Raw genomic sequence first — 23,651 nt, 5'->3', positions numbered from 1 at the left:
TGAAGTCTATTGGAGAGCAATGTCGTTCACACGTCGACATCCCACAACTTTGAGATGAGGAAAAATACCCTCCGGAGGCTCCAGATTTGTAGTTATGAGCACAGGGACAGCCAGCCTCTGTCTCCCCTGCTGATACCGTGGGGGATATCAAGCGCATCACCTGGAGCAGAATGAGGGTGTATATTGATGGGTGTATTGCCATTAGACACAGCATGAGTAACACATTCAACCTACTATCATGAGTAACACATGTCGTGTTTTCAACCAATGCATGGTACTACATGTTACATCATCCACTCATTAGAACAATGAGTCACACTCCATAGTCTACTCTGAGCCACTCTGTTCGACAGAGGAATGCAGTCCAGGTATGTACAGGGATCAGTTGAAGGACTGCACTGACCCCTTAAAGTCACTGGGAAACCACAGTCTGACACAACATCCCAGATAGACACCAGTAATGAACCCTTCTCCCAACCACTAACAATCCACGCATCGGTATTCTGACCTGCTACCTGCCCTCAGCCCGTTAACAAGGTGCCCATGGCAACGACTGCCTGGCCCGACAAGTTCCCTGACAATATGTTCATCCTGGACAGAGCGGGTGTCATTGAGCTTGGGTGAGAGGTCGTTCTGATTGGATCTTCAAACTGCAGTAGCCTGCATGTGTAGTAACGCTCCCGGAAATACAGACATATTCAATGAATGACACCCTGTTAACTTGTGTTGCGGTACTTCTAGTCAGTAAATACTGTGACTGTGAATATGAAATGTTCCACTTGATATATGAGTACTATATGGGTTTGATAATGGTATGTTGTGTCATCAATATGGATGCCAGACACCTGTCAATTCCAATGTCACTGGGCCGTCAAAGGGAGAGGGTTGGCTGATTGATTGAAGTTAGAGAGAGAGCACGGAGGGTGAGGGACGCCACGACAGCATCATGATTGACAGGGAACGAGGAAAGGACAGGAAAGACGAGCAGAGGAAGGGATAGCATACTAAAACAAACCTGGGGCAGAGAACGATGGAGAGACTGCGATGGATAGATAGGCAGAGCTAGAGAGACGGGTGGTGAGTGGGAGAGGTGGTAATAGGAAAAGACGAGGAGGAGGAGGAGGAGGAAGTGTAAGGCTTTTTCTTAAGAAAAACGATTTGTTTAAATGGGGAAGGAGGGCAGGAGAGGAAGGGAGAAAGGGTGAAGGAGGAGTCTTTTGGGATTATGCCCCAATGAATGTACTGACAGGGTCTGTCTGCACATCAACACTGCTCAAGTGTCATACACACCAACGCACTACACTGCACAAGACAGCACATAGTTAAACAAAAACAGTACACAACTCACAAAGCTCGAAACAACAAGAGTGCACAAAATCAAGTGCATGAATCCGTATTGCGCGTGACAACACAGTGCGACCTACCGAACACTTTCGGCACTCAGTGTAACAACAACTATCTGACTGTGCCTCGCGACGCACCACTGCTTGTGTAAATGTGATTTCTGCCCCGTTAGTTGATCTGTCCTGCTTGTTCATCTGTGAGTTATGCTACCTACCTTGCTGTGTCGCTCCACTTTTAATTAACACAGTGGGATGATTAAAGTTCTAACTTAATTATCTTTATCCTTTCTCTCAGGGTGTTCAACCCTCCGTGGGAAACTGAACGAGACATTCTGCAAGAGAGGGGGGGGGGGGGGGGAAACAGCAGAGAGGAGCTGTGAACAGATAGAGAAAGATATTCAACACGGCGCCTGTCCTCCATCTCAGTGTGAAGGGCACGTAATGGAAGAGTGAGAGGGAGGATACAAGGAAAGAGAAATAGGGAGAATGAAGACAGCCGGAAAACAAGTGTTTCCTTGCACCAAGCATCACTCAAACTAGGACATCTCACCACAGGACAAGATGATCACCAGGAATCTGCTCCTATTGGTCTCACTGTGTCTGTGGGAGGAGCTTATGGGAGAAGGTTCAGCCACTAAGATTTTCAGGGGAAGAGGGGTGGGCGGGACTCACATGCTGAAGCTAGGGGAGAACAGAATAGCGGACCAATGGGATTCAAGCGTGAATTCAAACGTGATGCCCATGGTGACTCTTAGAAACTCAATTGGTCATGACCTGGGTGGTGATAGTGGCTCTATCTCTCACCCCAAAATACCCCAGAATCATGCAGCCATGCCATCTAATAAGGAGAGGCAGGCTTTTAAACCGAATCCAGTTCTGGACATGGAAGAAAACCCTATCAAAAAAGGAGAATCAACTCTGTCACCCAATAACAGGGAATCGGTCCAGGAGAAAGAACTTAAAAAGATCAAGAACAGTACCAATAATGCTGGGACTCCCACCAAAACAGGGAGGATGGAGAAAGTATTCCTAGTTCACCATAGACCAGACCTACACTCCAATAGAACCAGATTCAAATCCATTTCCCGATCCAGAGTGAGACCAGATCTGAGCATTCACACCACAGGGCTGCAAGGCAAAGGACTCACTATGGATTCAACCAGAAAATTAAATGTGACCGGCAGCTACAGTGTCCTAAAACTGCTGTCAAAAGAGAACCTGGTGATGATTGTGAACTCACAGATGCAGAGTGTTCCGAGTCTGAATGATTTTCAGAGCAAGAGCAGTCGAAGCAGAAAGAGAGATTTGATTGATGTGGATCACAGCCCGATGGAGGCCCTAAAATTACAGAAGCAAGATTTGGCTGTTACTCAAAACCACTTCGCATTGGATAATCCAACTTCACTGCCGCATATAAACCCTGTCACAAATCCTGATCCAAGTCTAGAAAAGGCTGTTCACACTTTAAGTGAAGTCACTCTAGATTCTGGTGTGGGAAAATACAACTCTGAGATGAGGGCTGCAGATAGTACAGTCACTTGGAAGAGCAAACACACCTCTCACCCTCTGTCAACACCTATGAATGAGGTCAGTCTCGACACTGACAGGGAGGTGACCATCAGTAAGACCAGTAAGACTGACCCTCCGGCCATGACCAAGCATCTCCCCTCAAGCATCTCTTCTCAGACAAATGCTGGCCCTCCCTCAGTGTTCACCTCGCAGCCCCAGGGAGAAGGGACTGGGAGTGTGGCAGGGGATTCCCATAAGGAGAGTTTTCTTCACACAGCCACACCAGGACTCAAAATCCTCAGCCCGATTGCCACTCAAGACCCTGAAGGTGGCGCCACAGAGCCAATCGATAGCAGCCATGTCCTCAAACTACACCCAGACACACACTGGGGCTTCAACCAGGACAAGGCAGCCGGTGGGGGGATGACAGTTGAGTCCCATCCCGGGAATGGGCGGGGCCTGGTGTTCCAAGAGGCGGATGAGGAGGAGGGCCGTGGTCAAATGGATGGGGAGGGGGCTCGGTCACGCAGCAGGAGGAGTTGGATCTGGAACCAGTTCTTTGTGATTGAAGAGTACAGCGGGCCTGAACCGGTGCTCATCGGACGGGTAAGGAACCTTTATTAACTATTCATTAGAGTTATGAATCACTTTATGTGTAACTTATTCCAGCCAAGGGTCTCTAACTCTAACTCCTACTTTCACACCTGGCTCAACTAATCGTGGTCCTGACTGAAGACCATGATGAGTTGAATCAGGTGTGTTAAGGCTGGGCAAGTACAAAAGCCTGCACACCAACTCCAGGACCAGAGTTGAAGAGCCCCAAGTTCTGAACTGTCCTAATTCAACCCTAACATTAACTAACATTAATGCTCTTTATGTACACTGGTGGTACTATCTCATTGTCCTCAGCAGCTGCAGGGTTTGTTTTGTATGTGTCGTAAACCTTTCAATTGGAATTGATTTACAGCAGACCAGTCTACTGTGGTGCCCTCCAATCCTCATGAAGACTTAGATGAATCAATGAGGCACTGAGGCTCAACAAAACCCCTTCATCCATATGGGCCCCTGGGACCAGTCATGACTAGCACCAAAATGTACACACACCAATGGGAATTGACATCTTCATTCAAATTAATGTGCTCAGTTTTTCATTACATCATTGATCCCGAAGGCAGCAGTAAAAGTTTTCTCTCATTTCAGACCAGGTCAGGACCTGTCAATTATTCTCCCTCGTGGCCAGCAGTCCAGTAGGCCCGGTGGAATGATATTTCAATCAGGTTGATTTACATGTACATTTTAGTCATTTAGCAGACACTTTTATCCAGAGCGATTTACAGGAGCAATTAGGGTTAAGTGCCTTGCTCAAGGTCACATCGATAGATTTTTCACTTAGTTGGGTCGGGGATTCGAACCAGTGATCTTTCGGGTTACTGGCCCGACGCTCTGAACCTCTGGGCTACCTGCTGCCCTTGATACATCTTACGATCATAGATTTATCACGACTACATTAACCACCTCAAAATACTACCAGGGGCTGTATTTCTCCCCCTTCGCTCTGGTAATTCATTATAGCAATCGTGTAGTTGACTCATCCTGCTCCATTGGTTTCCAAAGACTACTGTGGATGTGACTTAGGCCATGTTGGCTGGACATGAGCATACCCAAGCTCTCGCTGTACTTAACCTTAGAGTTGCACTGTGTTGGTACGCTGCTGTGTAAGATGGCTAATGTATAAGTCAATGTGGCCAGTTTGCTGAGTAAATGAATAGTAAGGATTCTGTGTGAGTGCCTGCGGGCTGTCAGACAGCACTGAGGGAAAAAGAGAGAGGGGGGAAGAAGCCCCGCTCTGTGGGAAATGTCTCCCTGTCTGCAGATCCGATTTTACAAACGCTTAGGCCAAATTGCTTCACGGTTTATATCTAGCTGTACAGACTGTCAGGCAGGGGCCCTCTCCGACTGAGACCGGAGTCTGTAAGTAGCCTACTGACTATTAGGGAATGCTTAATATGGGCACCTCAATCAGGCCTTCCAGGACATGATGTATGATGGATGACAAATTGCCCAAATTGATACAGAACGGGCAAGGACAGAATGCATGAGCTGAATGTCCAGCGGTACAGATGGCCAGCATTGTAAGTCATTAGTTCCAATATGCTCTGGTGAGCAGGTATTTACGCCTGCAGATTGTATTGAGCTCTATGAGGGAACACAGCCAGACCACACACACATATGATATCGCTGACACATGGAGTCCTCCCAGAACACCAATTGTGTGTGTTTTCGTGTGTGTGTGTGTGTGTGTATGTATGTATGTGTGTGTGTGTGTGTGTGTGTGTGCCTGTGTGTGTCATTCATTTCAGAGTGTATCAGAGCTGTACATACATGCATAATGCTTTTATACATCTTAATACAGTGCCTTGCGAAAGTATTCGGCCCCCTTGAACTTTGCGAACTTTTGCCACATTTCAGGCTTCAAACATAAAGATATAAAACTGTATTTTTTTGTGAAGAATCAACAACAAGTGGGACACAATCATGAAGTGGAATGACATGATATGATGTTTGATATTTCAAACTTTTTTAACAAATCAAAAACTGAAAAATTGGGCGTGCAAAACTATTCAGCCCCTTTACTTTCAGTGCAGCAAACTCTCTCCAGAAGTTCAGTGAGGATCTCTGAATGATCCAATGTTGACCTAAATGACTAATGATGATAAATACAATCCACCTGTGTGTAATCAAGTCTCCGTATAAATGCACCTGCACTGTGATAGTCTCAGAGGTCCGTCAAAAGCGCAGAGAGCATCATGAAGAACAAGGAACACACCAGGCAGGTCCGAGATACTGTTGTGAAGAAGTTTAAAGCCGGATTTGGATACAAAAATATTTCCCAAACTTTAAACATCCCAAGGAGCACTGTGCAAGCGATAATATTGAAATGGAAGGAGTATCAGACCACTACAAATCTACCAAGACCTGGCCGTCCCTCTGAACTTTCAGCTCATACAAGGAGAAGACTGATCAGAGATGCAGCCAAGAGGCCCATGATCACTCTGGATGAACTGCAGAGATCTACAGCTGAGGTGGGAGACTCTGTCCATAGGACAACAATCAGTCGTATATTGCACAAATCTGGCCTTTATGGAAGAGTGGCAAGAAGAAAGCCATTTCTTAAAGATATCCATAAAAAGTGTTGTTTAAGGTCTGCCACAAGCCACCTGGGAGACACACCAAACATGTGGAAGAAGGTGCTCTGGTCAGATGAAACCAAAATTGAACTTTTTGGCAACAATGCAAAACGTTATGTTTGGCGTAAAAGCAACACAGCTGAACACACCATCCCCACTGTCAAACATGGTGGTGGCAGCATCATGGTTTGGGCCTGCTTTTCTTCAGCAGGGACAGGGAAGATGGTTAAAATTGATGGGAATATGGATGGAGCCAAATACAGGACCATTCTGGAAGAAAACCTGATGGAGTCTGCAAAAGACCTGAGACTGGGACGGAGATTTGTCTTCCAACAAGACAATGATCCAAAACATAAAGCAAAATCTACAATGGAATGGTTCAAAAATAAACATATCCAGGTGTTAGAATGGCCAAGTCAAAGTCCAGACCTGAATCCAATCGAGAATCTGTGGAAAGAACTGAAAACTGCTGTTCACAAATGCTCTCCATCCAACCTCACTGAGCTCGAGCTGTTTTGGAAGGAGGAATGGGAAAAAATGTCAGTCTCTCGATGTGCAAAACTGATAGAGACATACCCCAAGCGACTTACAGCTGTAATCGCAGCAAAAGGTGGCGCTACAAAGTATTAACTTAAGGGGGCTGAATAATTTTGCACGCCCAATTTTTCAGTTTTTGATTTGTTAAAAAAGTTTGAAATATCCAATAAATGTCGTTCCACTTCATGATTGTGTCCCACTTGTTGTTGATTCTTCACAAAAAAATACCGTTTTATATCTTTATGTTTGAAGCCTGAAATGTGGCAAAAGGTCGCAAAGTTCAAGGGGTCCGAATACTTTCGCAAGGCACTGTACGTATGAATGTTTCACCTTCCTACTCTGGCCCAGTATAGGCTACAGGCTGTACAGGCTGCAGGCTCAGCTGCAACACACTGAAGATCAATGGGGACATGATGCTTTGCGTCTCCTTAATTAGAGAGATGTTCATGGTCTGATGATGGAGACTGTGATGACGGATATACTGTATAGACTGTCGGTGCTTGTGCCAGATGCGTTGCAGTTCATGGTTTTAGCCGTCAAAGACACACACACACACACACACACACACACACACACACACACACACACACACACACACATACTGTACACACACATACTGTACACACACACACACACACACACACACACACACACACACACACACACACACACACACACACACACACACACACACACACACATACTGTACACACACACACACACACACGCACACACAAACAGACAGACATGTACGCAAACACACACACACACATATTACTATATATTGCTATATACAGGAGGATCTGAAATGACTGACACCCTTGATAAACATGAGCAAAAAAATACTGCATAAAATAAATCATTCAAATACTGAGCTATATTGTATGCTCAAAGAAATTGGCAAATGATACTATTTTATACTAATACAATTGATCAAAGGAAGAGATTTTGTTTAACAAGTAATACTTTTTTTCTCTCAAAAAGTTAGGGGTCAAAATGATTGTGAAGATAACAGCACTGAGTTGGAGAACACATTGGGAGTAATCTTAGACTATTTCTCCATACAGAATCCTTCCTAATCCTTGATATCCTTCGTCTGTGCTTATGTACTGCCCTCTTCAATTCAACCCACAGGTTTTCAATGGGTTTCAAGTCCGGAGAGTGAAATAGCCATTGCAAAATGTTTATTTTGTGGCCAATTAACCATTTATTTGTGGATTTTGAAGTGTGCTTGCGGTTATTGTCCACCTGGAAGATCCAATTAAGGCCATGTTTCAGCCTCCTAGCAGAGAAATCCAGGTTATTGTCCACCTGGAAGATCCAATTAAGGCCATGTTTCAGCCTCCTAGCAGAGAAATCCAGGTTTTTGTCCACCTGGAAGATCCAATTAAGGCCATGTTTCAGCCTCCTAGCAGAGAAATCCAGGTTATTGTCCACCTGGAAGATCCAATTAAGGCCATGTTTCAGCCTCCTAGCAGAGAAATCCAGGTTTTTGTCCACCTGGAAGATCCAATTAAGGCCATGTTTCAGCCTCCTAGCAGAGAAATCCAAGTTTTTGTCCTGTTACTGGGTAAAGTTCATGAGCAAAATGGCCCCATAACATCAACGATCCACCTCCTTAATTTACAGTAGGTATGGGGTCCTTTTGTGTTTATGCATTGTCATTTTGACGGCAAACCCACCACCGTGGCCAAAGAGCTCTATTTTCATGTCATCTGACCAAAGCACCTGTTTCAATCCAAGTGCCAATGCAGTTTAGCAAACTCCAGGTGTTTACATTTGTTGGATGACGTGAAAACAGAGCTCTTTGGCCACGCACGCCAGTGGTGGGTTTGGCGTCGAAAACGAGATAGTGCCTCCTAAACAAAATCTCTTTCTATGAGCAATTGTATTAGGATAAAATAATATAATTTCCCTTTTTTTTCCCGAGCATTCAATAATGCTCAGTATTTGAATCTTCTTCTTTTTATTTACACTGTCATTTTTTGCTCATCTTTATCAAGGGAGTCAATCATTTCAGACCCCACATACATAACTCATGCCCTAAACATTGATTGTTGTAACATTAAACATGGTTAACGCCGCAGTACCTTGAGGACAGAAAGTCTGTACACAGCACAGCGCTGGATGTCTATGTGCATCTGGTGGAGCCAGCATCTCAGCCATGTGATAATGATGGATTTCATTGACGTTGTCATCACATGTACCATAATGGGGTTTTTAAGATTCTAACAGTGCCAAGGGGGAAACAGAGTACTGACAGAATGCAGAGTGGATAGGCGTGCAGCAAAGGTTTGTGTTTGCCTCGGTGGTGCTCGAGTGAACTCTAACACTGCTCTCCTCTCTCTGTGGGAGCCTCACTAAGCTGAAATGGCATTTCAAAAGTATTTATTTGCTGAGCCCAGTGCATATTCTTTCTACGCTGCCTGAGCTGTCGTTCACCTGCATGACTCAAAACCCTCTAGCTGTCTGGAGGGCGTCATTGTTAAACCAGGGGCGAAATAGGAGATGGTCTGGTTAGATTTTATCAGTATTTATACAATCCCTGTCCCCCAAAACAACCTACCTAGATCATAATACTCTCCATGCACACACAACACTCTGAACTGATCTGTCTGTAAAAAAAAAAAAATTAAATTAAAAGGGATCTTCATGAACACACTCTGAATCTTTATCTAATTGGATTTGTATAACATTTCTGCATTTCCATAAGATTAATTTAATATGTCTTGTGAGGGCAGGCGGTAGTAGTCTTTGTTGTGTTGGCGGTGGTATTTGGTGGCTGTCGCGGGGGGGGGGGGGGGGGGGGGTTCGCAGGGCTGTGTGGTTCTCTGGAACTCAGTGTTTCACAGCTCTTTGTTCATTGGCTCCTTGGCCGTGAGCGGGGGACCATCTCCTCCTTGTCCCTTAAATGGAGAATTGGTTTAACTCAGCAGCCGCTGTGCACTCAGACGCACGCCTGCACTCGCACGCACGCACACAAATAGGCCACAAATGCCCCTACAAAGTCACGAAACACAATTATACGCATGTACAAGGAGCTCATTATGCGCAAAGTGCGAGGAAAAGAAAGAGAGAAAGCAGGGGAGTTAAAGAGAAGAGGAGCTCGTAGGGGGGCAACAGTTACAGCACGCACCTGCTGGCAGGAAGCTCATCAATAATAATCCTAAAATGTCTCATTCCAAACTGCTTTGTGTTTTCTTTACGTTTCCTCTCTCCCTGGGAATGTCATTTAGCCTCGGGGCTGAAGCACAGCAGGGGCGAGAGAGCAATTAGAGACAGAGGAGGAAGATGGAGGGAGGGAGAGAGAGCGATAGGCGAGAGAGATAAAGGAGGCAGGAAGGGAGCGAGAGAAGGAAAGAGAGGCGGGCGGGGGGGGATCAAGGGCCGGTGGAATGGGACTGGGGCGAAGACCGATTTGGAGACCATAAAGGGTCGAATGGAGGGATGGAGAGAGGGGAAAGGAGGGATGGAGAGAGGGGAAAGGAGGGATGGAGAGAGGGGAAAGGAGGGATGGAGAGAGGGGAATGGAGGGATGGAGAGAGGGGAAAGGAGGGATGGAGAGAGGGGAATGGAGGGATGGAGAAAGGGGAAAGGAGGGATGGAGAGAGGGGGATGGAGAGAGGGGAATGGAGGGATGGAGAGAGGGGAAAGGAGGGATGGAGAGAGGGGAATGTAGGGATGGAGAGAGGGGAAAGGAGGGATGGAGAGAGGGGAAAGGAGGGATGGAGAGAGGGGAAAGGAGGGATGGAGAGAAGGAGGAAAGGAGGGATAGAGAGAGGGGAAAGGAGGGATGGAGAGAAGGAGGAAAGGAGGGATGGAGAGAGGGAAAGGAGGGATGGAGAGAGGGGAATGGAGGGATGGAGAGAGGGGAATGGAGGGATGGAGAGAAGGAGGAAACGGGGGAAGAGTTTAAGCAGAGAGGATAATGCAAGGAGGGAAAAATGAGGGAAGAAAGGGTGTAAAGGTTAATGGCGTACAACTAACAGAGCGGAAGAGCACGTGAGGATAAAAGAAAGGAGCGGGGGCACGTTCTAGAGTTGACCTCACAGTCTATCAACCCTACTCAGCCAGACAGAGAGGGTGGAGACCAGAGGAGAGAGGCTGTAAAGGAGGAAAAGTAAGGAAAGAGGAAGAGGCAGCGTGCATGGCGAGAATAAAGGAAGGAGGCAGGGGAGAGGGAGTGGAGCAAACGAGAGAGAGAGAGAGTGTGGTTTAATATTAAAAAACCCTGTGGAGAGCAAATTCAAACAACTTCTGTGCTGAGTGGGAGCGGAGAGAGAGGGGAGCGTGTGAGAGAGAAAGGGAGAGAGCGTGAGGAGAAACTGTGGAGTCTATTAAAGGTGAAATTCAAAAGCGTACAAAAGCCTGCCTTTCTCTACCTTTGTTCTGCTCTCCTTTCTCTTTTTATAGCCTGTGTTTAATCTCAGAATAATGTCGAGCAAATTTGCAAAGTGAGTGTATGAATTTAAAGCATTACCATAGCTAAGTCTCTAATGTTGAGAAGGGAGTATTTTACCTGGAGAAACTCACAATGATACCCGTCATGGTGTACCACCATTCTACCCCAAGATAACCCACTGATTACATACATTTCAACCGGGACCAGAATTGACGTACCATTAACACGTACAGTATGAAATATACATAAAGCACATGTATAGAATATAACGTACAGTAAGATATGTATGGAGGTGAAATAGTGACTTAGCTATACAAGCATGTGATATGGTTTGTTAAACAGGTGAGGCATGTTATTATACAGTTGAACCCACATTAGGGTTAATTGTGCTATTATGGAACTAAAAGCATATTCAGGTTAAACTCAGCGATTTGATCAAATTAAACACACCGCGTGGGTAAAGCCGTGATTATATGAAGTGAACGCCCTAGCTGGGGTGAACTCCTGATTATGCCTGGCCCGGTGTGAGTGCAGCTCGTGACCTTGAGCTAATATTTATTCACTGGCCTCTGAGCTGAGAGTGAGACTGCATGGCCATCCGCTCCACTTCCCCCAGTGCCCCTGAAGGAGGCCAGTGAGTTGGGTCGGGTCGGAGGGGAGGGATAGGGCACTGTGCCCATCTCTCTACGCACGCACGCACGCACGCACGCACGCACACACACACACACACACACACACACACACACACACACGCACGCACAAGCATGGGTGCATAACCAACATACAGATCCACACGCTCATTTGCTGTACATGCAATGCAAAAATACACAAATGCACCCAATGCACACAAACAGATTCATGCAAAATGATTGGGAAAACATTCAAACAGTGCTTCAAGACCCATTTTTTCCTATTCCCCTCTGCTCTCTCTAAAATCCCATTGGCAAGGAGCAGTCGTCTTGGCAGTGGCACGCGGTGGCATATATGTGGGCGATTTGCCCTTTAAATGTACAGACGTGAATTACAGTAGGCCTCCGGTGGCCTTTTCCCACGTTGCCACTTGCCCTCCTGCTAAAAATATGATGTGGAGTATACATCATCAGAATGGGCATTGGGCGATACAAAACCATCTGCACTGAGCACCACACGGTTCTCTCTCATATATCAGCTGATTATGATAATCAAAAGCAGGATTTGCGTAGTCTAGAGCTAAAAGCAGTTTTGTTGTGAATAAACTATCATGATGGCAGGGAATAATAACAGTATGTATAAAGAGGCTTGTGGTGATAAGGTCTGGTAATAATACTGATGAATAATAAATGTTGGCCAAAGTGGGGTGGGGGCATGTTGCTGCAAAACCACTAACACAGGACTGAATTAGATCACAACAGACCAGGACACACTGTCCACAACACAGCCACATTATATAAAGACTCCAATACAGGCCAAACACAAGGCTTGAATCAATCTTGCTCACTAAGCACACGATTGACCCATACCTGCTGTTCTGTTGACACTTAGAGAGAAAGATCAGAAAGAAACCAGACCCCCAAAAATCACTGAAGCCAAGTGTAAATCCGGTGAGGGGAGTTTCCTTGGTATTTTTACTGAACCCAAATCTATGGCGTGATTGTATGAGGTCTTAGGGGGGGAGGGGGGGGAGGGGGGGGTTGTGGCTAAGTAACAGACCAGAGCTCTACCCCTCTGGGCCAGCTGGTTATCTGGAGTATCCAGCTGGGATAAAGCGTCCGATGATGATCAGACTCTCTCTCACAGCATCTCGTCTCATAGTGTTGACTTTAATTATGTTTCACTGGGTAGATTAGGCCTCTTCTCTCTTGGCCCCTGTCATGGCTCCAGAGCCCTGGCCCGCACTCAGCTGTTTCCTCAGGCTGCAGGTGCTGGGAGGGAGGGGGGGTAGAAAGGGTAGAAGGGGGGGGTGGGGAAGGCTCACAGTCCCGGCCCTGGGGCCTGCCAGCTGGAGGGTGATCTGGGGTGAAGACCCATCTGACCCTCTGTCATTAGACAAGTGTCTTTAAGATTAGTTCTCTGGCCAGCCAGGCCACGCAACACACTGGAGCAGGAGCACTGTGTTTCATTTCTGGCATAGTTACACTTTGATGTGTCCTGCAAGGGTAAGAAAGACACACTGAGAGGCTGTCTAGAACATGGCTCCGAGCACATTCTGTATTTAGCCACAAGGCTAGTTTATAAAGTTGGCTCTGAAGTGAAGTTGTTGCTGGCCACATCCCAAGTTGATACCGTGCCCTTCTTCCCTATGCCCTTGTTGACTCCCCCCCCCCCCGAGGGTTGGTATGAACGGCACGGAAACAGCCCTAGACGTCTAGACACTTGGTATACATCGATCATGGGACCCTGGCTCTTTGAAGTCATGATGTGGACAGTGGTAGTCCACCAAACAGTGCACGAGGAGAACATTCTCCACAATGCAGTTGAAGATCTAGGCATATCCTCCCGCACGCTGTCTCCAAAGCCTTTGATTCTTCTCCCTGGTGTGATGGGGATTGAACCTCCCACTACAGTAGTCCCTGTGTGGTGGAATGGTGCCTCGAGTCCCCCGTGCCACTGGAGGCTATTGCTCTTTTCCTTGAGTCAACACCAATACCCCATAACCATGCTTTCTCCTTCTACACCCCCCCCCCCCCCCCCTCAGAATGTGTGCTGAGGAAAACATATTCATTAGCCTAATGCGCAGATGCAAAGTGGATTTTCTTACTTCTTGTGTTTTTATGATTTATTGTGAGGCAGAAATGTGATATTGAGTATACGGCTATAAGTTATTTAAGTGATTTAGAGGTTGACACGGAGTGCTTTTTCTGTGGTTTATGATGTATGGTTATTGCAAAAATGTGAAATTGAGTATATGAGTATAAGCATATTACCTTATCATAATATAAGTAATTTAAGTGATTTAGGGGTCTGGGAGCCAAGGTTTGCATACACAGTAGCAGGCGCCTCAGTCAGTACTGCCACTGCTGAAGTCCGAGTCTGATTACTCTGGCAGGTGATACTGTGGTGAGTTTGGTGATTTCTCTGATGTGGTCCGTGGATGACTTGTTTTTTTTATTTTCTTTCAATGGATTTGATGAAGCAGCTGGCTGTTTTGGGCTCTTACAGTGGAAGTCAAAGGGCGTTATTGGTCGGGGTGAATGTCAATAGGTACGTGTACTACATGATAGCGTTGTTGTTGTTGGACTGTAATGTTAGATGAGAAAGGTATGTGAGTTGACGGGAGTCCATATAAAGCTAATGGTTAATGTTATGAAGACAGGTTAGATGGTGTTATGGAGGGCCCAGTGTTGTACCAAATAATGCTGTGTGTTGAACAGTGGCGGACAGGTTAGATGGTGTTATGGAGGGCCCTGTGTTGTACCATATACAGTGCTGTGTGTTGAACAGTGGCGGACAGGTTAGATGGTGTTATGGAGGGCCCAGTGTTGTACCAAATAATGCTGTGTGTTGAACAGTGGCGGACAGGTTAGATGGTGTTATGGAGGGCCCAGTGTTGTACCAAATAATGCTGTGTGTTGAACAGTGGCGGACAGGTTAGATGGTGTTATGGAGGGCCCAGTGTTGTACCAAATAATGCTGTGTGTTGAACAGTGGCGGACAGGTTAGATGGTGTTATGGAGGGCCCAGTGTTGTACCAAATAATGCTGTGTGTTGAACAGTGGCGGACAGGTTAGATGGTGTTATGGAGGGCCCAGTGTTGTACCAAATAATGCTGTGTGTTGAACAGTGGCGGACAGGTTAGATGGTGTTATGGAGGGCCCTGTGTTGTACCAAATAATGCTGTGTGTTGAACAGTGGCGGACAGGTTAGATGGTGTTATGGAGGGCCCAGTGTTGTACCAAATAATGCTGTGTGTTGATCAGTGACGGCCAGGTTAGAGGGCACATCTTGAGAGGACTCTTCTCCTCACCTCCCGGGCCAGAGATTGGCCGGCCTTTTGTCATCACAGACACCACTCACTGTGGTAATGATGGCAGGAGCTTCATTAAGGGCCTCGTTAAGTCCCCTCGTTAAGCCACGTCGTTAAGGCCGTTAACGACCCCTTCGTTAAGAACCCTGAATGTGTTTAGTTTTGTGAGTGTGAAACCTTCACTTCTGGTGGTCTTGACCAGCTGAGTGTGCCACACAGGAGGCTGGTGGCATCTTAATTGGGAGGACGGGCTCGTGCTATTGGCTGGAGCGGAACGGATGGAGCGGTATCAAATGCATCAAACACATGGTTTCCATGTGTTTGACAGCCATTCCATATGCTCCCGTTCCAGCCATTATTACGAGCCGTCCTACCCTCAGCAGCCTCCCCTGGTGTGCAGACCAGGCGGGCCAACCCAAAACATCCAGGATGAAGATAGAAGTACTCCAAGTTAAGATTCCCCAAATAACTAATACCGGATGTACTGCAAGGGCAGTATCCGTGACAACCTTAAAGGACCCCAAGGCCAGCTGCCATGTGGTGACTCAGGTCTATTTGCGGGTCTCAATCCGGCACCCTTCCCACAAAATTGCTTTACTGCCTGCCAATTTATTTGTAGACATTGTAATTTACATAGAATTAATTAGTAATTCCTGGAATAGTACTAGGAGTGTTACCCTCTGCAGTGAAATCATGTTGTGGAAGGAGGAATTATCAAATATATGGAAACATAATGCACATAGAATTGTTCAGCTCAACTTTGCAGACAGTGGAAACTTAGAAAAAGGTTATATTTGGTTTACAGGCGCAAACAGTCTTGTCAACATCCATGTGAATTGTTTACCTCCTGGGAGGTCATACATCTATACAATTGTTCCCCTTGAAATGGGATTCTGTAAAACCTAATGAATATTTAGAATCAGAGTATCCATTTTCATTTCGTTTAGCAAATGTGCTTAGCTGTTGCCGCGCAACGGTGCTTCCAAGCGCTCCCCACTCGCACTTTTCTCACAATGTCACACTTATTTGGAGTAGGGGCTAATTTTGTGCTCTTTTATCAGGGTTCCTATTCCGTCCACGTTTGAGCGGTAATGAGAATGAATGCTGATGTGTGGAGTGCATCCCCTGAGCAGGGCCAGGCAAACCGTTGAGGGGGAGATGGAGGGCCTATTCTGCTATTACCCCGCTCCGCTTGAGAGAGCCCCAGCCACCAACCAGCCAGGGCTGATCCAATAAGCCAGCAGCAGTCAGGATCAATACAGCGTGTACCCCTGCCACACCTGGTCCTCCTCAATAGTTGGGGAATAATTGATTAGGCCTCAACTTAGTATCTGCTAAATTCCTACTTTCACTCATTGTTGCAACGGTATAGAACTGTATTTCACAGTTTGATGAGCTTTCAGAGACAACTGTTTGTGAGAATAGCAGGCCTAGCTGAGCTGGTGCATCATTATGGATATTGAGATTATGATTATCCTAGTTCATGGCCATTGCCCCATGGATGGATCGGAATAGATGAGAGGGTGTTTGTTTGGATGTGTTCCAGTGTCCTCGTCCTCAGACAAACTCATGTCCTCAAGCACTGTGTATAATCCCCTTTATTTCTCTTGGATGCGTTCTCCTTCATTTTCTAGCCTGTGTTAACCCCTCTTACTCTCTCTACATCATTCTCTCTCTCCTTCTACCTCTCTCTCTCAGCTGCACACTGACATGGACCGAGGTGATGGACGCACCAAGTACGTGCTGAGGGGCGAGGGGGCGGGGGCGGTGTTTGTGATTGACGAGAAGACGGGCAACATCCATGTCACCAAGCCCCTGGACCGCGAGGAAAAGGACGAGTACCGCCTCATCGCCACAGCAACCGACCGGCAGACCGACCGGGCCCTGGAGCCCTCGTCCACATTCATCATCAGAGTGCAGGACATCAACGACAACCCACCTCTGTTTGAGGAAGGGCCCTACAGCGCCACGGTGCCTGAGATGGCCAACATAGGTACTGCATGGGGAGCCGTTGTCTTTTTTAATCTGCTGCCGCTTGCTTCCTTTAATAATCATTTGAAAATGTTGATGTGTGCTTGCTTTTCAAAGCTTGGTCTCCAGATTGAGTTGTTCAGTCAATCATGGCTTCAATATTTACCCGGGATTCAATATTTACCAAGTTGTTTTTCAAAATGCACGGTGGGTTGCTGCGAGACTAGCACATAGTGGCGCCGTGAGAGTCTTATCAAAGAGCTGTTACATAAAACTGGTAATATCTTCCACCGTCAATGCCACAGTGGTGATGGAATTGGATAATGATAGTAGTCACACTGACACCACGTCAGCCTGCTGAAGAGATTGGTTGAGATATCTTTCATCATCTCCTTTCACTATGAATCGAGATTGAGTTTGCCTCCCCTAATTGCTCCAAACACATTGTGTCATATGAATTTCAGCCCTAAGCCTAGTTTTAAGTGGATACAAGGATTTGATTTCTACCACTACTTTAGCATTACAGTATTTCACATGGAAATAATCCACTATGGTATTCACACAGTAGCCGTTCACTGGTAATACATCTCAGTCTGAATGCATCATCACTCCAAATTGTGACTGTGTTTTAGCAGGCTGCATATCAATAGGTTTCTCTCTCTCTTGTGCTTGTTCCGTCAAACCCACCAGTCAAACTTGTTTGATCTGTCTATCTGATCATTCTTGTACTGCCGCGTGCATCAAAACAATCGCTCCTCTCGCCCTTCCTTTCTCTCTCCATCTTCCATTTGCCTTCCCTATGCCTGTTAACTACCTGTGCTAGATCAGTAGTCAGACCCAGTTTCTCCCTCACCTACCTGTCTCCCTTACCTACCTCCCTCCCTCACTCACCTCCCTTTCTCTCCTTCCCTCACTCACTCTCTCTCTCTCCCGGTGACACTGTCAGGGCTTTGATGTCAGAAAACAGCAACAGCTGCTCCCATAAATCCCCTCTACCCTCAGAGCTTGTCAGCCCAGTGTCCCATGGGAAACGTAGTTCTTCTCTCCAAACTGTACATATCTTTTTTTGCTACAATTTAAATTTCTCACATGAATCTGACGGTCTTTGATTTATTTGGTGGGGAAAAAAGTCCATATCTGTCAGGAAAGGCAGGGATTCAGGACATGAGGGAGTCAGTGGGGAGACAAGAGGGGCAACCGACAGACAGAGAGATTGAGAGAGGGAGCAAAAGGGAATTGGAGACGGAGATGAAGAGAAATGAAGTGAGACAGACATAATCGAGAGAGAAAGAAGGTGAGCAGCAGGGGAGAAAGAAAGTGAATAAAGTATTTGTCATGCTGCTGCCGAAAGAGAGTGAGGGGGGTAAAAGAGAGAGAGAGAGAGAGAGAGAGAGAGAGGGAGATGGAGAAAGAGAGAGGTAGGAGTCAGTCAGTCAGTATTTGGCTCTCTGGTTGTTGTGCTGTGCTAATGTACCGCTGTGTCTGGTCAGTGTGTGAGTGTGTGTGTGTTATGTTGTTTTAACGCTCCTCTGCTTTCTCCCCTCCTCCCTCAGGTACTTCTATAATCCAGGTGACAGCGACAGATGCTGACGACCCAACCTATGGGAACAGTGCCAGACTGGTGTACACACTGGTGCAGGGACAGCAGTTCTTCTCTGTGGACCCACAGACAGGTGACTGCCTCTCGCTCTCCACTTGGTGTGCAAGCACTCCTGCTCTCTCTGCTCCCAACCACCTTCCTCCCTCTTCAAACCTCTGCAGTGTGTATCCCCACAGCGCCTTCTTTCTCTCTTTTCCCAATCCCCTTCTCTCTCTCCTTCGACCCCCCCCTTCTCAGTCCCTCACACTCTCTGCCATGCATACCAATCCCTCTGCATCTACCCCCCCCCCCGCATTCCCTCCTCTCACCTCCCTCTCCATCACCCCCTCCTCTCACTTCCCTCCCATTCGCCCCCATCTCTGTTCCCCTATACCTTCTCCCTGTGTGTCGCCCTCCTGCTCCTTCTCAGCTAATCCAGTTCAAGCTGGCAGAAATGTATTCAGACTGCCAGAGTCTCTGGGCATCCAGCAAACTGCAGCAACCGCCTTCAATTATACTTTCTGAAGGAGGAAAAACAGAAAGACGTGTATTCAAAGGAGATGTCAGGAAAGGTTTGTGAACTATTAAAGGCGGTGATTAAAAAAGGCTCCGAGGACCTGTCTCCTCACTAAAATCTGCTGTGTGTTCTGGGGGGAGGCTTTGGTGTCAACCCAGGGTCCCTGAAGCAGATGGGAAAGTCTTCTATTGAGTCCTCTGTCGCCTCACTACGTGATTGACAGCCTGCAAGCTCGTAAACGCTAAGGGCGTTTTCGCGTACGAGATTCGGTACCCTGGTTCGGTTTCCTGGAGCGTTTGTGAGAATTCTACAGAAAGCGTTTTGCTTTCACAAGACTTGAATATAACCGTTTCAAGGGGGCCAAGATCAAGATGCACGCTCTACACGATGTTAGCAAGGTAGCTTGTTTACAATGGGCAAAAAAAAATGTTCCATGAGACTCGAGCTGCCACATCACAACACCTGGTACTCTGGTCCTGGTCCTTGGACCCACTACTCACACAGGTCCCGTATTCGTTTCAGCCAGGGTTCGTTTGCCTTTCACCCATGCTTTATAGAACAGATCAGGGTATCAAACGCTCCAGGATTCGGATCGTAAGGGGATATGTGAAAACGGCCAAAGTTTTATACAGTATCTATTACAGTATGCTTAAGGTATGAGTGTGTCACCTACAGTAGGTATACAGTGTCTGCAATGCTGTTATTGAATTCTAATGCATTTTCATTCATTGTGTTGACCGAAAGGGACTGATATCCTGAGTGAAGAGGGTTCTGCTGGTGGGTTTTTACATGGTAATTGGTGATATTAGCCTAATTCTGCCCAGTGTGTAAACTACAACTCTCATCCATTAGGGATGGATGGAAAGGTATAGAATGGGTGGAGAAAAATGGGGGAGGGTCATGCTTATGGCTGTGGCGGTAATTGGATATCCGTGACATTGGCGGTTATGGATGAAGACCGTCATGGAAATAAAATAGAGACAAAACTGTTAAAACATTTTTTATTTAAACAAAAAGTTTTAGCAACTTTTTAAAATATATATATACAGTTGAAGTCGGAAGTTTACATATACTTAGGTTGGAGTCATTAAAACTCGTTTTTCAACCACTTCACAAATTTCTTGTTAGCAAACTATAGTTTTGGCAAGTCAGTTAGGACATCTACTTTGTGCATGAAACAAGTAATTTTTCCAACAATTGTTTACAGACAGATTATTTCACTTATAATTCACTGTATCACAATTCCAGTGGTTCAGAAGTTTACATACACTAAGATGACTGTGCCTTTAAACAGCTTGGAAAATTCCAGAAAATTATGTCATAGCCAGATTATTTCACTTATAAGTGCCTCTTTGCTTGACATCATGTGAAAATCAAAAGAAATCAGCCAAGACCTCAGTTTGGTTCTTCCTTGGATAGAAATGTCCAAATGCCTGAAGGTACCACGTTCATCTGTACAAACTGTAGTACGGAAGTATAAACACCATGGGACCACGCAGCCGCCATACCGCTCTGGTAGGAGACGCGCTCTGTCTCCTAGAGATGAACGTACTTTGGTGCGAAAAGTGCAGATCAATCCCAGAACAAGAGCAAAGGACATTGTGAAGATGCTGGAGGAAACAGGTACAAAAGTATCTATATCGACAGTAAAAGAGTCCTATATCGACATAACCTGAAAGGCGCTCAGCATGGAAGAAGCCACTGCTCCCAAACAGCCATAAAAAAGCCAGACTACGGTTTGCAACTGCACATGGAGAAATGTCCTCTAGACTGATGAAAATAGAACTGTTTGGCCATAATGACCATCGTTATGTTTGGAGGAAAAAATGGAAGGCTTGCAAGCTGAAGAACACCATCCCAACCGTGAAGCACGGGGGTGGCAGCATCATGTTTTGGGGGTGCTTTGCTGCAGGAGGGACTGGTGCACTTCACAAAATAGATGGCTTCATGAGGATGGAAAATTATGTGCATACTGTATGTTGAAGCAGCATCTCAAGACATCAGTCAGGAAGTTAAAGCTTGGTCACAAATGGGTCTTCCAAATAGACAATGGGATCATTGACCAAGCATACTTCCAAAGTTGTGGCAAAAAGGTGAGACCTGAGATGAGTCTCAATGAGAGCTGATTGAGTCAGGGCTCTGCCAGAGTGGCATGAGCTGATCACGAGCACTCACGTGAGAGGGACCTGCGTTCCATCATTTCTACAGACAAAGGAATTCTCCGGTTGGAACATTATTGAAGATTTATGATAAAAACATACTAAAGATTGATTCTATACTTTGTTTGACATGTTTCTACGAACTGTAATATGACTTTTCATCTGAACTTTCACCTGGATTTGCCCACGCCTCGTAAGTTTGGATTGTGTACTAAACTCGCAAACAAAAAGGATTTGGTATTTGGACATAAATGGACTTTATCGAACAAATCAAACATTTATTGTGGACCTGGGATTCCTGGGAGTTTATTCTGATGAAGATCATCAAAGGTAAGTGAATATTTCAAAAGTTATTTCTGACTTCTGTTGACTCCACAACATGGCGGATATCTGTATGGCTTGTTTTGTTGTCTGAGTGCTGTACTCAGATTATTGCATGGTGTGCTTTTTCGGTAAAGCTTTTTTGAAATCTGACACAGCAGTTGCATTAAGGAGAAGTTTATCTAAAGTTCAATGCATAACACTTGTATTTTCATCAACATTTATGATGAGTATTTCTGTATATTGATGTGGCTCTCTGCAAAATCACCGGATGTTTTGGAAGCAAAACATTACTGAACGTAATGCGCCAATGTAAACTGAGATTTTTGGATATAAATATGAACTTTATCGAACAAAACATACATGTATCGTGTAACATGAAGTCCTATGAGTGTCATCTGATGAAGATCATCAAAGGTTAGTGATTCATTTTATCTCTATTTCTGCTTTTTGTGACTCCTCTCTTTGGCTGGAAAAATGGCTGTGTTTGTCTGTGACTAGATGCAGACCTAACATAATCATTTGGTGTGCTTTCGTTGTAAAGCCTTTTTGAAATCGGACACTGTGGTGGGATTAACAACACGTTTATCTTTAAAATGGTGTAAAATACTTGTATGTTTGAGGAATTGTCATTATGAGATTTCTGTTGTTTTGAATTTGGCGCCCTGTACTTTCACTGCTCGTTAGCGGGATCTAAGCCATAAGAATTCAGGACAACAAAGTCAAGGTATTGGAGTGGCCATCACAAAGCCCTGACTTCAATCCTATAGAAAATCTGTGAGCAGAACTGAAAAAGCGTTTGCGAGCAAGGAGGCCTACAAACCTGACTCAGTTACACCACCTCTGTCAGGAGGAATAGACCCAAATTCACCCAACTTATTGTGGGAAGCTTATGGAAGGCCACCCGAAACGTTTGACCCAAGTTAAACAATTTAAAGGCAATCCTACCAAATACTAATTGAGTGTATGTAAACTTCTGACCCACTGGGAATGTGATGAAAGAAATAAATGCTGAAATAAATCATTATCTCTACGATTATTCACATTCTTAATATAAAGTGGTGATCCTAACTGACCTAAGACGGGGACTTTTTACTAGGATTAAATGTCAGGAATTGTGAAAAACTGAGTTTAAATGTATTTGGCTAAGGTGTATGTAAACTTCCCACTTCAACTGTACTTGACCCATAGCGGGAGTGTTAACTATTGATTACATGGTATTGTTTTGTTAACTTCAACTCACATTCTATTGGTCGCATACACATATTTAGCAGATGTTATTACGGCTGTAGCGAAATGCTTGTGTTCCTTTCTACATTGTAGAGTAATAGTGAAGACGTCAGAATTATGAAATAAAGCTTATGGAATCATGTTTTTACCAAAAAAGTGTTAAACAAATCAAAATACATTTTATATTTTATATTCTTTCAAGTAGCCACCCTATGCCTTGATGACAGCTTTGCACACTCTTGGCATTCTCTCAACCAGCTTCATGAGGAATGCTTTTACGACAGTCTTGAAGGAGTTCCCGCATATGCTGAGCACTTGTTGGCTGCTTTTCCTTCATTCTGCGGTCCAACTCTTCCCAAACCATCTCAATTGGGTTGAGGTTGATTGTGGAGGCCAGGTCATCTGATGCAGCATTCCATCATTCTCCTTCTTGGTCAAATAGCCCTTACACAGCCTGGAGGTGTGTTTTGGGTCATTGTCCTGTTGAAAAATGATGATAAATGATAGTCCGACTAAGCGCAAACCAGATGGGATGGTGTATCGCTGCTGAATGCTGTGGTAGCCATGCTGGTTAAGTGTGTCTTGAATTCTAAATAAATCACTGACAGTGTCACCAGCAAAGCACCCCCACACCATCACACCTCCTACTCCATGCTTCACGGTGGTGACCACACATGTGGAGATCATCTGTTCACCTACTCTGCGTCTCACCAAGACTCCAGACTCCAGATTTCCACCGGTCTTCTTCTTATTGGTGTCCTTTGGTAGTGGTTTCTCTGCAGCCGTTTGACCATGAAGTCCTGATTCATGCGGTCTCCACTGAACAGTTGATGTTGAGATGTGTCTGTTACTTGAATTATTGTGAAGCATTTATTTGGGCTGCAATCTGAAGTAAAGTTAACTCAAGTGAATTTATCCTCTGCAGCAGAGGTACCTCTGGGTCTTCTTTTCC

The 23,651-nt window shown here is 45.5% G+C and overlaps 1 protein-coding gene across 2 annotated transcripts in view; it reads left to right on the top strand.

Annotated features, from left to right (window-relative positions):
• Positions 1–23,651, top strand: part of cdh24b (cadherin 24, type 2b) — a 136,190-nt gene that overhangs the window by 50,388 nt on the left and 62,151 nt on the right. For both annotated transcript variants that reach the window (XM_036966293.2, XM_036966297.2), the window contains exons 2-4: positions 1,639–3,458; positions 16,621–16,915; positions 18,447–18,566. In XM_036966293.2, the coding sequence (XP_036822188.2) occupies positions 1,905–3,458; positions 16,621–16,915; positions 18,447–18,566 (1,969 nt within the window). In that variant the 5' untranslated portion in view covers positions 1,639–1,904. The remainder of the gene's footprint in view (positions 1–1,638; positions 3,459–16,620; positions 16,916–18,446; positions 18,567–23,651) is intronic.

The sequence above is a fragment of the Oncorhynchus mykiss genome, chromosome 28, assembly GCF_057628025.1.
Source record: "Oncorhynchus mykiss isolate SJ-2025 chromosome 28, ASM5762802v1, whole genome shotgun sequence".
Classification (NCBI taxonomy): Eukaryota; Metazoa; Chordata; class Actinopteri; order Salmoniformes; family Salmonidae; genus Oncorhynchus; species Oncorhynchus mykiss.
This window is presented reverse-complemented; position numbering and strand designations above follow the sequence as displayed.